The sequence below is a fragment of the Miniopterus natalensis genome, chromosome 14 (assembly GCF_054644295.1).
Source record: "Miniopterus natalensis isolate mMinNat1 chromosome 14, mMinNat1.hap1, whole genome shotgun sequence".
Taxonomy (NCBI): Eukaryota; Metazoa; Chordata; class Mammalia; order Chiroptera; family Miniopteridae; genus Miniopterus; species Miniopterus natalensis.
The window spans coordinates 29,339,761-29,356,343 of record NC_142094.1 but is presented as its reverse complement, the minus strand read 5'-3'; the positions used below and the strand labels follow the sequence as shown (position 1 = coordinate 29,356,343).

Here is a 16,583-nt window from a genome sequence, read left to right as displayed (position 1 = left end):
AACACCTTTAAGGGACAGAAGGACAATCCTTTTAAAGGAATATTCATTATAAGGATTCACCAGTCAAGACTCAGAGCAACTGCCCACATGATAGGGCAATGACTTAGACTATGAATTTTAAAAACCAACCAACCAACCTGTGCTATATTCTGAGCTTCAAGGAATGTCATAGAACCTCACAGCTGCAAGAGGTCACAGAAATACAACACAGTGGTTAAGAGCAGGGGACTCCAGAGCCAGGGTGCCAAATCTTGGCCCCAGCACCTACCAGCTGAATGACCCTGGCAGGTTAACGCCTCTGTACCTCGGATCTCTCAGCCTGTCAAGCTGCAATAACTGTGCCCTATGGTTTTGTGTCAAAAGCTAAAGCAAACTGTGCACAGTGGCTTCATTAGTCACTATCTGCAGCACAGCTCCAGGGATCTCAAACTCAATTGCCCTTAGAGCAGGAAGTGAGTAAGCATGTGATAGCCACAGAGGTTGGCAGAGGTGAGAAGCAACAGGCACAGGTGATGCCCAAGCTGGAGCATCTGTGCCTTTCCTAAGGCTCTCTTTTAAAGGTCTTGCCAAACCACTCACCTGCGGGCCAAATGCCAACTGCGAGTTTGCAATCCCTGAATTCTAAACAAGCCTTCTCAGTGAAATGAGAAAACCAAGACCCTAAAAGGATATGTAGGTGTTTGTTGCTTGGCTCCACAGGCAGTGAGAGACCAAAGAGCCCTGTTCTCCCTGTGCCAGTTCAGACTCAGAAGGAAACGAGAAATGAAACAAGAAGGCTGGCAACATGTGGCCAAATAAAGGAAGGCACCTGAGGCATTCGGTCAAAGATGGCCTTCAGAGAGGAAGAAATAAGGAAGTTGGTGGTGGAAGGACAGAAAAAGTGAAAGCAAACTGAGAGCAGTTTGAGAAAGAGGAGGTGACATCCTGAGAAGACCCCAAAGAGCCACGCTAAGGACAGGATGCTTGATCGGCTTTGCTACTGTAAGATTGGGTGGGTGGAATTCCTCTATCACTAGTGTGAGTGGGGTTTTTGGGGTGCCAACGGAATAAGCATTTCCAGAGGCCCCGGGGGACGGGAGAATGAGTGGTTTTTATTTGCGTTGAGTTACACCCCTCAGTTCCAAAGTCCCACTGCCCTTACACCAGTCCTGGAAGATATGCAGCTGGGGCTTTAGTAGAGCTAGAAGCAAAGCCAGCGTCCAGTGTCTGTTCCATGGTGGAGCTGGGTCCGATGCAACATCAGGCTAAAGTTCATTAGTCCACTGTGTGGAGCCCGCATGGCTGTGAGCCATGTGCAGAGCATGCGAGCCCTGCGAGCCAGGAGTCAGGCATGAACAGCAAGAGAAAGAGAAAACTCCCTTTGTTCAGTAGTTTAAATATAAAATCTTCCAGGGCCTGCAGTGGCCACACCTATTCTGGCCAGTGACCTGCCTTCTCCAGGACTGCCAGGTAATTACCTTCCCTCGTCACCCAGACCTTAGCGAGCATGCATCTATTGTCCAGTCCCTTCCCCCAGTAATCTGCGGGGAACAGGCATGGAGAATGTTAACTGCAGCTTTCTGGCAAAGCTGTATAAACATCATGCCTATATTATCTAGTCTCCCCTTTATTCCTTTCCTGTTAATAATAACCAGGTTATTAATGGTATCAGTATCACAAAAGACAAGAGAAAAGGAAGCAGATGGGCAGCAAGCAAATCCACAATCATTGGCTAAAGAGGGACGAAGTCCTGAATGCGTCCTGAGGGCTTTCATAAGTCACACCATTTATCCCCAACACCTGAGAGGTAAGATACCATGGTCCCTTTGTAGAAAAGAAGGCATGGTAGCCTAGGGCTCAGGTAAGCTGCCATATGATTACAGAGCTAGGAAGGAGCAGGACTGAGATTTTTAAAAACCCTATGGGTTTGTCTGTTTGTATTTATAAAATACAGGATGCCCAGTTAAAAGAGCATTTCAGATAAGCAATGCATAATTTTTAGTGTATGTATGTTCCATGCAACATTTGGGACATACATATACTAAAAAAAATATTCATTGCTTATCTGAAATTTAAATACAGTTCCTCATCCTGCGTTTTTATTTATCTGGGAACCGTATCTGGTTTCCAAGTCTCTCTCCATTACACCAAGTTCTTTCAAAGAACCCTGGGGTGGAAAAACAGAAAGAAGTTAATGAGTAAAACTGAAAGGAAGAGTAATTCACACAGATAGCCTAATGGAGAATGCTAATCTGCAACACGCAAAATTAAAAGCATAAAAGCAAAAAAGGTGAGCAGGGGAGCCCACAGGAATTTGAGAGCCAGAGAAACAATACACTGGACTCAGGAAAAGCAGCAGAGCCTACTGGTTTTTATTTGTGGGCTAGCAAGTGAATTCCAATTGCCTCATCACATCACCCATCAGGTGCCACTGACCCAGAGCTGCAAGGCTCTGGGCCAAGGAAGAACCAACCAAATAAGGGACTGAAGTCATTAGTGCTTATCTTCCTTACCTGAAAAAGAGTTCCATGGGAAGGCGTTCAAGGGAGCCTCGGAGGGAGGCAGAGAGAAACCAGACTCCTGGTAGTCTTGGCTATGGCCCCACCTCCCGGGTGGGCAGATGACTACGAAAAGGCTAAGGGCATTCCTGGGTTCAAGGTGGCTTACTTTAACTTATGTATTTACAATGCCAGCTGAGTCCCTGAATTACACAAACTGTCCTCCTTGCCCCCTTTCACCATTCCAAAAGACTTCACGCCAGGACAAGAAAACCACAACACCCCTAGTGAAAAGCATGTTCCTTCAACCTTCAAAGAGTCCCCAGGCTGCCATTTCTGTCACCAGAGAGATCCAGAGGCAAGAGAAAGAAAAGAGGTCACTTGGGGAGTCCCCTGCAAACAGACCTGCCCCTGGATCACAAGTGGGGCTGTCCTCCTGTCATTTGGGTACTGTAAAGGCATGCCTGCAAAGTCAGCCCATTTCAGAGATATGCATGTTCTGGTTTCTCTTCTTTAGACCAACAGTTAAGCAGAAGTGGTTCTTGTGTCTCAGCCACCACAGTCCACCCTCTGGAATCCACACCCCCATGAAACAGAGTCAAAAGTCACAGAACAGAGAACCAGGTTTTGACTGGCTGCTGCCCACAGTGCGAAAGACAGAAAACTGGGAGAAGGCACACATTGGCTCTTTTTTCAGGAAATAATGGAAAGAGCCCCGCAACTGACCCACAAGGGAAAAAATGGATCTTTTAGGAAACATGTTTGCCTCCGGCTGTCCTATTGCTTTTGCAGGGCCACACAGGCTGGTTCAATCCTGACTCACCAAACCCCAGGAAATCGGCCGAATTCCCAGGCCTCCCCAAGGCCCTGAGGAGCCAGGCTGCAGAGCTCCCCAGGCTGAGGTCTCGGAGAGCTTGGTGCCTGCTGCCTCCATCGCCCCCTCTCAGCTTTACCAGACCTTATTTTGCTGCCATATCTTATAAGATAATCAAGAACAGTTTTGATTTTAAAATACATTTTGAAGACCAACAGAAAGGGTTGGTTAGTAATACTCTTTAATATCATTTTCTACAGAAATAATAATTCACAACCGAAATACTTTGATGTGCATTGTCTCATTTGATCTTCTTAACAACAGTGAGATAGAAACAAGACTGGTATTAAGCCTAAAAGACTGTAGCGTTCTTTTTTTTAATAATGTTTACTCATTTTAGAGAGAGAGGAGAAGAAGAGAGACATTGATGTGAGAGAAAAACATAGATTGGTTGTCTTCTGTACATGCCCTGACCGGGAATCCAACCAGCAACCTAGGTAGGCACCCTGACCGGAATCGAAACCACCACCTTTCTGTGTACGATGCTCCAATGAAGTGAGCCACCCGCCAGGGCAAGGCTGTCCTTATAACGGGTAAGTCCTCCAAGGCTCAAAGGCCCTGATTGCAATTTAACTTGGCTAATAAGGTAGCCAGAACTTCAATTAACTGCAGCCCATGTCCTACAGGCTCTGTGTCCTCTGCTGTGCCACTCCTCTCACACTGTCCCAATGCCCAGTGATCAGCACTGAGGGGAGCAGTTGGGGCTACCCAGGGGGCAGAAGCTAAAACTGAAAACTCACACAGTGGACACTACACAGCAATAAAGAAGAACTACCCCTACATGCAGCAACACAGGTACTGTTGAATACTAGCAAGTGTACGAACTAGGAAAACAAGTAAAGAATCTAGACACACAAAAATACATTCTATACACAGCCACTTCTATGAGGGTCAAAAATAAGCAAAATGAAATCTGTAGTGACAGAAGTCAGAACAAGGTTACTTCTGGGGGGTAATGACTGAAACAGAGCACAAGGTAGCTTCAGGGGGATTGCTGGTAACATGTACCTTGAGAGGGGTGGTAATTAAATCCATTTGTCAGTTTATGGAGCACTTTTCAATAAATATGTGCATTCCAAGCTTGTGCACTTTACTGAAATAAAGTCCTCAAACTTTATCGAGCAGCTACTGGGTTAAGGATGTGGGGAAATGCACATAACCCTTCAAATGGCAGGCTTTTTACGTGCCAGTCACTGTGCAAGGCACCGTCAACACTGCCCGTGACCAAATCCCTGCCCTACATTCACTGCAACTTTCAAGAGGCTGCTGAGACTCCTACCCCTCATTTCATCTGCCACAAGGAGATAACTAAGGGTTGCTGTGGCAATGAAATGAATCCCTAAACGCAATGTGTTCAGAACTCTACCAGGCACACAGTAAGACTGTAATATGTAGCTATTATTATCATGGAGTAAGACAGATCATCTTACAGATGCTATATGACAAAGCATCGGTCTTCAAATAGTTTAGAAGGAAAACACAAATAAACATCTGCAATAAGCAGCCAGAGTGGGTTATTAAAATGCAGAAATGCTCCTATTGTTCCCCTATCCCCTCTGTCCCCTCCTCTGTAGTTCAGCCCCTGGATGGAACCTGGGAAACAGCCCACCAGACCTGCCACCCAGTCTCTGCTCCGCTCCCCAACTTCATTTCTTCCCACACATTCAGGTTCTGCACCTGAGTAAGGAGGCATGCCTCCTCTTGCCATGGCCCCCACACCTCCACTTCCTCTAGATCAACTTCAGCTTATCCTTCAGGTTTTAGCTTAACAATCACCTCACGAGAGAAAGCTCTCCCTGACTATGGTCCCAACTCCCCAAATGCAGTCTCATCCCAGTTCTTACATGTGGCACTCTGTCTGGCATACAGCAGGTGATCAATACATGTTTTTAAAAAATCCACTATTACCACGCAGGTCGAACTATTTTTAAATAGAGGTTATAACGTAAGTACCACCAAGAGACTGATTCCAGACTGGGATGGGAGCCCAGATGGCTGTGCTACAGAAGCAGAGGTGGCAACCTACTGGGGTTCGCTGGACAGGGGACAGGGGTGGAAGACACCAAGGCTCAAAACTGGAGGGAGACAGAGCCAGCAAGGGGCGCACAGGCTGTCCCCCAGGCACTGAGGTCACCCTCTCCATCATTGTTTCTTTTCTGAGGCTGGGAGTCTGCGGCCCTGGAAACACTCCCTGGGGCCTGGCATCCTGAGAATTTGCTGTGGTAATAGGGCAGCCGCGATCGCTCTAACTGAAGGAACAGAGCAGTGCAGGAACACCGAAGAGGAAAACGCCCACAACAAGATAAAGATAAAACTGCTCATAAATTAATCTCTATCCCACCCTCCCACAGGCCATGTAGCCTTGTGCTTCAGCTCGGAGGCCAGACCGGGGTTCAAATTCCAGCCACAAGTTACATAACCTCTCTGGGCCTAAATTTGCAAGTCTGTATTAATGGATAACATCAGTACTGATGACACAGGACAGTGGTGAGGATTACGTAAGAAGATATAAGCAAACCCCTCCCAACAGCGCCTGTCCCACAGTAGGCACTGGGAAAACACTGGCTGTTATCACAGCAACGCAAAATAACTTGGAAGCGGAGTGATGCTTGGAAATAAGAATTATTCATTTCTTTCTTAAATTATGGTATATGCAAAATGCTATGAAGGAAATTAAACGCTTACAGCGCATTTAAAAAAAAAAAAAGGCAACAAGCCCTCATTGTGGATTACTCCTTCCCAGGGTTCTGCACATCTGGGTGCTAACACTAAATGCAAATTAGAAGAAAAAAAAGGGGGCACCAAACCCTGGACTGGGGTGCTGTAAATGTCTGCTGAAGACAGCAAAGACCCAGATGCATGACAGCCAAAAAGCAATAAAAATTGAAGTTGAAGCAAGATATCAAAAGCACTTTAATTAAAATGCTTTAGGTCCAAATTCATAACTTTAACACCAGGGCACTAAAAAGCAGCTAGCTGCTTCTGGAGATGAGAGCATGTTTTTTCCTTCAAAAAACAAAATTTTTTTAAATCGCTCGAGATCGAGGTTACCGGGGACGGAGGTAGGGGAAAATGAAGCGTTATTGTTGAATCAAGACAGAGATTCTGTTTGGGGTGATGAAAACGTTTTGGAGATGGATAGTGGTGATGGTTGCCAACACTGTGAATGTACTTAAGGCTGCTGAACTGTATACTTAAAAACAGTTAAAATGGTAACTTTTATCTGTGTATATCTTACCACAATTTTTTTAATCATACACACAAAAGTCACTGACCCTATTCTCTAGAACCTAAGGTGCTTCTCGATACCAAGCTACATGCATTCAAGTTTCAAAATGATGTGAAATAGTTAATATACTTTCTAAAACATAGGGCACCTTACCAGGTAGTGATTTGAACCTCAGTAAGTCCAAACCTCAACTTTATGGCATATGTACTCAATTGTACTCCTTGGTTAGCCAAGACATTTAAATCATCTAGCTGATCTTCCCCCCTCAAATTTTAGTGTTACTATAATCAGGAGCTACTAAATGAAGCAGAGAAACAATGTTTTGACTCTCAGCAAGTGTTTTTGTTTAGCTAAATTAAGGCCTGTCCAATGAAGAACCAAACAACAACAACATAAAACCTCAATAGAATAAAAGTATTTGAGTTGGTATATTAGGACAATTAAAGAAAAACCACCACTTACATGCAAACAATTTCATGAGCTGAGAAGCTCTTTCTATAATTAAACACCAAATAAATTATTTTTCTCAAGATTTTAGCCCTTCTAATTCAGTCTCCAAAAGCTGATAACGCAAAAGACTCTGTTCACTTACTAGAGCAACCCATGAAGTGTTTAATGCAGACACAAGATTTCTAGGAACTTGCTTTAGCTCACCCATACCCCACGTTGCTCTCATTCTTTCACTTTCCTCTTTCCTTCTATGGGAAACTTTTTTGAATTATGACCTATGTCTGGCTGAATATCCCAACTCCGCTCCGCAGTACCGAGTGGCCTCATTTGATCCCTAGTGCCCCGAGATGCCCTGGAGGGTATTAACCAGATCACTCCGGACACACACCTGGCACCCAAGGCTGATTTGCTCTGGAACAGATGCGTGGAAGATTATCCTGTCAATCAACACTGCTTTAAAAAAAACACACACAAAAACTGGCATTTGAAATTGCCCATTAACTAGTATCTCTATTTTTAACATAAGAAGTCTTTGCTTTCACAGATTTCAGATTGAAGAAAATTTTGGTCCATTCCACAATATTCTGTGAAAGGAAAGTGGGTAGGGCCCAGGGAGTAATAGAAATAGAGGGAAAACCACCTAGATAATTTCTATCTACTGGCAGATGCAAACCATGACATTAAAACATCAGTGGCATTTCTTTTTCAATCACCACCACATAAAAATGAAAATTAAAAGCAAACAAAAGCCTCCCATGCCACCTCGACATAGACAAATTGAGCAACAGCTCTCCCCATCTCTGCCTTACAAAATACACTACAGGCTCATTAAACTGAGTGAGTATGAGAAACTGTTTCCCCCTACGGGTATTCACAAAACAGGTGAACTTCATTTCGGAAGGTGGAAGGTAATGGAGCCCTCCCCAGGCATCCCTGCAGGAGCGTGCCTGAACTTCTTTCTTGCTTCCACTCACATGTTGGTTAGCTCTGTACTTCACAACTCTGAGCTGGAAAGTGCTGGACAAGGGAAGCCGGTTCCCTCTACTCTAAAGTCCCTACAGCACCCAGCCCGGGCCAAGCTGAGTGAAAGTAAAGTGCAACCCTTGGTAGGCTGCTGGAGAAGCCCTTGCATTCCTTCTGAATATTTTGGAGTATCTGGCACACAATAAGCCCTTCATAAGTACTTGTAGGTTGAATCCTGCCTATTTCAGGGTGTATTTGTCACATAACTATTTTATGCCTTACTGAGGAGGCAAAGGGGGGGGGGGAATCACAGAAAATTTCCCAGCATTAACCATGTGAGTATTATAATAAATTTTAATCATTAAACTACCTCCCATGCATCAGATCTAGGGACCAATAATAAGGAAGGGGGTGAGTTAATCCTAAATAATCATCAATTGAACTATTAACCCCTTTTGTAGCATTCCCCTCCCTTGAGAACACCTATACAAAGTGAGTTTGCAATTTACTGGTATGACCAGAGGGATAAAATTCACAACTGTGGGCTTTAAAAGGTAAGAAAATTTTGACAGCCTTGGGGAAGTAGGAAGAAACACCACTCCAAGATCTTGATGATTAGAAATATTTTCCAGAGCATTAGTTTCCCTGTCAAGAAAATGTCAATCACCACCAAGCAGGAACACACTGAACCTGTGAACAATCACTTCCCCGGCTTTGACAATGATGCAATCTATCTAAAAGCAACTGCATTGTGATTGAAAACAAAAAGCAACACCTTACCCACCCAGGGAAAAAGGATGGGAGGGAACAAGGAAGATAACTGAGACTCCTTTGCTCCACCTGGCTGTAGTCTAAAAACTGAGATTAGCATTTCTACGTCTAAGTGCAATTAGCTCTGCAAGGCATGATTTAAGGAAGAAGAAAAAAAGGGGGGAAACACACACACACACAAAAACACACGCGCAAGTACACTGTGTGACGCTATAGCAACCTCCCAAACTCCAGCCTGCAGGCCACACGTGGACATCCACAAGGACGCAGCAAGTCTCCTGGTATTTGCAGATACTCCAGCGGGAGCTTCAGGTACTTGCATTGATACATCCCCTCCTACCACAGTCCAAAGCTGTATCCCAGAGGCGGCTGCGGGGCATTTCAACTTTAAAGAAATGCTTGTCACCGCCAGCAAAACTGAGGTGGCAGATCTGAACACTTCTAAAAGAGCCACTTCTTCCCCTGAGCCTTACTCAAAACCCTTGGAAAGGTGAACACTGTCCCCTTCCAAAAGGGAAATGTATCACAAACGTCTAGGTATATGCTACAAGGTAGCCTACAACATCACCCATGGTTAGGAGGCAGGGGCTTGGGGCACACACTGATTGCAGCGGTCCCCCAAAGTATACAGTGTATCCATTCATCCATCCAGTCAGTTGAACCAACTGTAGTGAAGATGGTGTTTGCTTGCTGTTGTTGAGGACACATGCAAGACAGTGACTCTACGAGCTTAGGTCAGAGACAGGATCAGCATCCTTGCCCCAGGCAAAAAGAGCAAAAACGCCTCATCACCCAGTGCCTCTGGAGTCAACCCAAATATTCTACCCACCCAGGCACTGAGGAATGGGGGTGAATAAGACAAGTTCTGCCCCCTACACACACATTTACACATCCACTGGGGGAGACCTATGTGATGGCAATGGGGCAGTTATAGATGGGTCTTGAGGGGACATGAATGGGCACAAAACCCAGTGTGTAGGAGGGGAGGAGAAGAACAGTTAAGGGCTCGAGGTACATCCTAGAGGACCCAGAGAAACCTGCCAAAATTAATTCCGGGAACTAGCAGTTTGAAGCACTGAGAGCTTCAAAAGGTGAAGGGTGTGCCTGTGAAGCGAGAAGGGCCAGATCACAGAGTCTGGTACACTACCAAAAGCTTACTTGGATCCAGAGGGCAATGGGGAGCCACTGAAGGTTTTAAAGCAAGCAATGCCTGCTTCGGAGTTTTGCTTTAGACCAGTCTCTGATCTTGAACAACAATCACCACAAACCAGATACTGGTGGTTCTCTGAACTATTCCCCATACCCAGCAAAATAAATATGAAGAACACTGTAAAAGGCTGTGACAACTCCTCTAAGGTTTTGTGTTTTTTCAATCAAATACAAATAGATTACATGAAACACACATAAGGAACCGACAAATGTGAAGAACTTTAACTGCAGAAGAAATCTAAGAGGCTATTCTTAGGAAGACTGAACTTGTGTACAATCAGACCTAACTGCGAGGTCATATTTTTCTCAAAGTTGTGTCTGAAGCTGGGTGTTTCTACAAAAACCTAAAAAAAAAAATTTAAACAGGAAACAGACACACAATATATCTCTTTATAAGGGTAATATTAATCTCCTATCTTCAGAGAATCTGCTGAAATGAAGTCTTAAAAAATGGAAAATGGTGTATTAGGATTCCAGAGTAAATAACCCAAAATCCACAACATTAACTATATGGTGGCTTATTGGATAATGAAGCCATTACATTGCAGATATTCAAAATAGTCAGGTTTTTCTAATCATGCCATACCAACATGTCTTCTACACTAACTTCCAAATACTTTTAAATTTCTGTAAACTTTTATAATGAAGGACTAATTTTATGGTTAGGAAGATACTTAAATACTAGTGATTTATAATAGGCTTTTTATTTGTGAACCAAGCACATGCTGAAGATCTGAACCAATCTAGAAAAGCGTACACTTTAGGGAACTAGCCATGCCAGGTGTGAGGCCCTGGGTACACTCCTGAGAATACCAGCAACTAGCCCAGAACTTTGAAGCCATCCAATTGCTGCCCACAATTGCATTTCCTCACCTTCCTCAGAGACCACTACTCCCGGACACCTCTCACTACAATGAATTAAGATAACCTCCAATTTTCACCCACAGTACCAAGCCAGATAGATCTAGCCTAACATCTACAAGCTACTCAACAGGGCAACCAGGCACTTGTTTTTTTGTTTATTTTTCTCAACTCCAAATAAGAAATTATGATATATAATCAGCAGCCTGGTTCCATGGCTGACTTACTGGGAGAAACTGCAGAATCACTCCCAACATTCCATTCCAAACCTCTGATTCCCAAATAAAACACTAGGGGAAAGCTCCATGTCCCGGATGTGCTTGCAGACATGGATGAAGGGCCCTGTACATCTGATTCTTCCCCGTAGATGATGTTTACCTCTAAATGCTAAAAACACATGTCCATGAAACCATTCCTGTATTAAGTGGGTACACTGATCAGAATAAGCATTTATATATAAAAGAGGCAGAAATAACCAATAGTTACAAGCTTCTACTGGCTTTTGGACTTGGCTTAAAAAAAAAAGGGAATAACAATGAAATACCACTACACACCTATCAAAATAGTCAAAATTCACAATACTGACAATATTAAATGCTGGCAAGGATGTAGAGCAACAGGAACTCTCTTTCCTTGCTGGTGGGAATGCAAAATAGTACAGCCACTTTAGAAAGACAGTTTGGCAGTTTCCTAACCAAATTAAAAGTAAAAAGTACTCTTCTGTACAATCCAGTGACTGTGCTCCTTGCAATTTACCCAAATGAGCTAAACTCTCCTGTCCACACAAAAACCAACACACAGATGTTTACTGCAGCTTTGTTCATAATTGCCAAAACTTGAAAGCAGCCAAGTCCTTCAGTAGGTAAATAGATAAATAAACTGTAGCACATCCAGATAATGGAATATTATTCCATGCTAAAAAGAAGTGAGCTATCAAGTCATGAAAAGACATGAAGGAAACTTAAATGCCCATTACTAAGTGATAGAAGCCGTCTGAAAAGGCTATAATAGTGTATGATTCCATCTCTGCATGACACTCTGCAAAGGCAAAACTGGAGACAATAAAAAGACGAGTAGTTGCCAGGGGTTAGGGAAGGATGGAAAGGCAGAGCACAGAGGACTTTCAGGGCACTGTATCTGCTCGGTATGATACTAATGGATACATGTCATTACACATTTGTCCAAACCCGCAGAATGTACAACACTGAGAGCGAACCCTAATGTAAACTATGGCCTTTGGGTGATTATGATGTGTAAGTGCTGGTTCACTGGTTATAACAAATGTACCACTCTGGTGGGGGATGCTGATAACAGGGGAAGGGAAGAAGGGCAGGGAGTACACGGGCGATTTCTGTACCTTCCAATCAATTTTGCTGGGAACCCAAAACTGCTCTAAAAAATGAAGTTTGCTAAAAACAAAACAAAAGAAGGTGCCTCTCTCTTCCAGGGTGTAGCTGATTAGCGATATACCTTCCTGATCATGTTCAGGGAAAAGAAAAAGACATCGATAATCATCTTTTGTGCTCATAAACATGATAATATTATAACTAGAGGAACTAATAAGAACCAGGGAGGCAAGTAATAGGATTATAGCTCCATCTTCACTTCAAATCAACTGAAAGAGTGAAAAATATAGAAAGGCCTCATTTAATTGAATACCTAGATCTTAAAACAAACTTCCTAGGCAGCTACCAGCAAGGGCTACGTTTAAGCTAGAGTTGTCAGGGGTGGTTGTTTTTGTCAAAGTTAAGCTGCACAACACAGTGTTGTTCAAGGGATTCCTTACATCCACAGACGCATTTCACGTAGTTTCACATTCTGGGTCCTAGTTCAGTTAATAAAACTTTCAAAAGCTTAAAGGAACCTCTTCTCTGCATTTGCCTTAGTAACACCTGCCAAGTACTCAAGAACCAGGTAAACCACAAGCACTTTTTTTTCTTCTCCCTGAATATATTCAGAGATTAAGGAAGAACTGGGAGGCTTCTAGTACTTGTAAGCTGTCATCTAAAACAATTTTTAAACTTTACTCATAAGGCCACAGAACATTTCACAAAGTACACTTGGTTGGATGTCAGCTTTGGTTGAGGGTAAGTGCTAAGAAATAAAGCCACCAACCACCTCACACACTCTTCAAGCCAAGTGTTCAGAAGGCCTCTGATCTTATACACCAGGAATGAACATGTTTGTCCTTGCAAAACCGACGTGTTTGTGTACAATTTACAGACCTACTTATAATACAGTCAAGTGTTAAACAGATAACCCTTTCATAGTATCTCCACCCCGCAATCTCCCTCCCAAACTAACAAAAACAGCCTGAATTGCTCACTGTATGCAAGAGGCTAGAGATTCTGTTTCATATAAGTTTTACTACTTTCTGTGGTTCACATTCTCCAAGATACTAACCCTCTCATTTACTAACTCAAACCTTAAATAAACTGCTTCCCCCAACTCTGCCCTCTTCTCAAACCCTCACTCAGCAGAGACATCTCTCTTGGCCAAGAAACAGACAGAGGAGGCTTGGAAGTGGCTGCCTATGGAAATTTCTCCCCCTTCCCACCAAAGGGGCACTTGGAGCACTTTACAGCTCCGATTCCATTCAGCAGGACTGGATCTGAGCATCCAAAGTGTCTTTCTACAATCAATTTGTATTTAGGCTGCCGATCATACTGAAACTTTGGTGGAAACCTGCTTTCTAAGCAAATTCACAATGCCATCCCGTTTCCATGCCCGAGCTAGCCTTGGGAGAGCGCACACACCTACTCCCACATTCAATCCGCTCCTCCACTGACGGCTTTCCTGGCCCAGGGGCATCCTAAACTTGCCCACTTCCATTTCCTCAGTGTGACCTTTGATCCATCCCCAAATTCCTCTCTCTTTCTCCACCTGAAGGTTCGGTCTAATCAGCTATTGTGCAGCAGCGAGGGCAATGGATTCCCTTGCTTTCTTAACGTTTCCTTCTCTGCTCGCGGCGGGGAAACTTCTGACCCGAACAGGGTGGTCTGCACGGGGACTCCGCGCGTTCACAGCGCGCCAGCCGGCAGGGGTGTTAGGCGACGGCGCCCGGGGTACTTTTTCCAGTTTTGTTTCGCCTCGTCACAGCTCGGGCGGACTTTCTAGACGCCTGCTGCCCGGGAGGGAGCTCGACACGCGAATCTGACCCTCTTCGGGGGAGCCAGGTGTTAACACAACAGTGTGCTCTCCCGTCAAGTATCTGGACTTAGAGCAAAATACCCCCAGACGCTTCGCCGCCAATGAAACCCACACACGTCCGTCCGCTCCTCCCGCTCGGCAGGGCAGCCGCGACCTCCTCGCGCCCGCTCCAGCCCGTCCAGGCTTCACGCCCCTCACCTGTCCCGGCCAGGGTCGGATGCCGCACCCACCGCCGCGCCGCCCCCGCCCCGCCCCGCCCCCGCCCCGCCCGGGAGAGGACTTCCGAGGGAGGCAGGAGCATCGGCCCCGGTACCCGCCCTTCCCTCCCGGTCCCGGCCAGAAAACTCCACTTCCCGGATTCCCGGCCACTCTCCCGCCCCCTCCCCGGGCCGTCCAGCTGGGGCCGTCCAGCTGCCGGCGGGTGCCCGGCCCAGCCGCGCGCCCCCCGCGCCCCAAGCCGGGCCCCCGAAACAGGCCCCCGCTTCCTCCCTCTCCCCGAGCGCAGGGCTCCCCGGGTCCCGGAGGCACCCCTCAGGCGTGCTAGGGCTGAAAAAGTCCCACCCCGCCCCCCAGCCACGCCGCCAGCCTCCGGCTCGGCCCGGGAGGGGCCTCCTCCCCAGAGGTGAAAAGGGAGCGCGAGTGGGTCGCAGCAGCAGCTTCTCCCGCACCCCGCGAGGGGCCTGCACCCCCGGGAAGGCAGACCCTCGTGGCCCCGCAGGGGCACCTCCCTCTCTCCCACCCTCCGGAGGCCGGCGGGTCTCGGCAGAGCGTGCGGGCTGCGGGACCCCGGGAACCTCGGGGAGGCCGGGGCCGCCGGGGCCGGGCACAGCCCCTCCCGGGCGCGGGCGGAGGTCGGCGCTGCGGCGCGCCCCCGGGGGCACTCACGATGGTCACGCTGGCTTTGCGCAGGTCGCGGTTCTCCTCCTGCAGCGCCTTGCACTTGAGTTTGTAGGTTTCCAGCTCGATCTTCAGCACCTTGTTCTCCTGCTGCAGCGAGGCCAGGCGGTTGGTGAGCTCCTCCAGGCGGAACGGCGAGATGACAATGCCCCCCGACTTCCCACCGCCGCCGCCGCCGCCGCCGCCGCCGCCCGAGGTCGACGAGCAGGACGACTGCATGGCGGCCGGGCCGCCGCTGTTGCCCCCCGCCCCGTCCGTGTCGCTCTCGCTGGCGCTGTCCGCCATGGCCGCGGCGGGCTGGGGGAAGTAGGAGGAGCAGGGAGGCGGCGGCGGCGGCGAAGGCTGGGCTGCGAATGAGTGGGCGCGGGGCGAGCACAGGGGAGCGCCGAGCTGGGCGCCTGGCACCAGGGCGCAGACTCGGAGCGGCGGCGAGAGAAAGAGAGGGAGCTTCCCGCTGCCAAGGGACCTCCTCTGCCAGAGAACAGAGACCCCGCCCGGGCTCGGGCAGTACTGCACGAGGCTCGCGCCGCCGCCTGGCGCGCGGCTAGGCCGCCCTGCGCCGCCCGCCGCGAGCGCCGGGGGCCCGCCCGCCTCCTGGCGTCCGCCGGCGGCTGGGGACGCGCGGGCGCGGCCGCCGCCAGGGAGCCCGGCGGCCTCCGCACCGGCTGCTGGGCGCCGCACGTGCGCCGAGGGAGGGCCTCCGAGCCCCCCGATTTAAGCCCAGGCCGCCCAGCCTCTTCCGGGCTCGCGCCCTCTCCTGGGGAAAGGAAGCCCGGCGCCCCCGCTAGCCTGGCAGGTGCTGGGGACACGTGGAGAGGTCAGCCGGTTCCGGCCGCAGCGGCCGCGGCCCCGTCTTCCGCCGAGTGTGTGCTCGTGCCTCCCTCGCTGTTTCAAACATCCACGCGGCCCTGTCGGTTTTATCTGAGCGAGCGTGGCCGGGAGGCGGTGGGGAGCGCGAAGGACAGAAGTTCCCCTGCGAGGAGAGGGGCGCTCCAGCCACAGGTTAACCTCGTTAGGAGAGATCTGCAGAAGAGACAGGCCGCTGTCTCCACTCCTCATAACCTCATAAACCACACTGTGCTCAGTTTGTTTAAACAAGCTGCAACTTTTCCTTTTTTTTCTCTTTGCATCTTGCAAACAATACCACGACATGTCACGCAATAGAGTTAAGACACTAACGTCTGATCCAAAAAGAAAAAAGAAAATGATAAACACTTTTTGTGGATTGAAAGTCATCTCTTTAAGTGCCAATTTCCCAAAGTAACTGCAGACGTAGCATTTTGCTATACAAAAATGGTGATTAAGTAGGAATATAACATAACCATCACCTTTCCTTACTAGTCCTGCCACTCCTAGAAAACTTTTATAGGTCAAAATAAAACATTAATTACTCTAATGTGGTCTAATTCAGGGTTCTAATTTTGAAGCATAAGACACTCAAAATCAAAAGGTTTACCCCCTCCCCCCCAAATAAAGACCTGCAGGAAATTGACCCAGCAGGTGAAATAATTCTAAACACTTTACACTGTTGACACAAAACAGCTTTCACTTATGTATAAAAATTGGAAAGTGAAACTGACCAGACTAGTTTTATTATCCAAGCTTAGTCAAGGGAAGAACAAACACATGGAAATAAAAAATAGGAAAAAAAATGTAAAATTTTTCTATTCCTTTGAACTTTTGGAAAAGTTTATAATGTGTT

General features: G+C 47.2%; 1 protein-coding gene across 1 annotated transcript in view; it reads right to left on the bottom strand.

The window, feature by feature from the left end:
- Nucleotides 1–15,202, bottom strand: part of CCDC6 (coiled-coil domain containing 6) — a 98,427-nt gene extending 83,225 nt beyond the window's left edge. The window contains exon 1 of the mRNA XM_087824410.1: nucleotides 14,870–15,202. Within this exon, the coding sequence (XP_087680536.1) occupies nucleotides 14,870–15,166 (297 nt within the window). The 5' untranslated portion in view covers nucleotides 15,167–15,202. The remainder of the gene's footprint in view (nucleotides 1–14,869) is intronic.
- Between the last annotated feature and the right edge of the window lie 1,381 nt (nucleotides 15,203–16,583).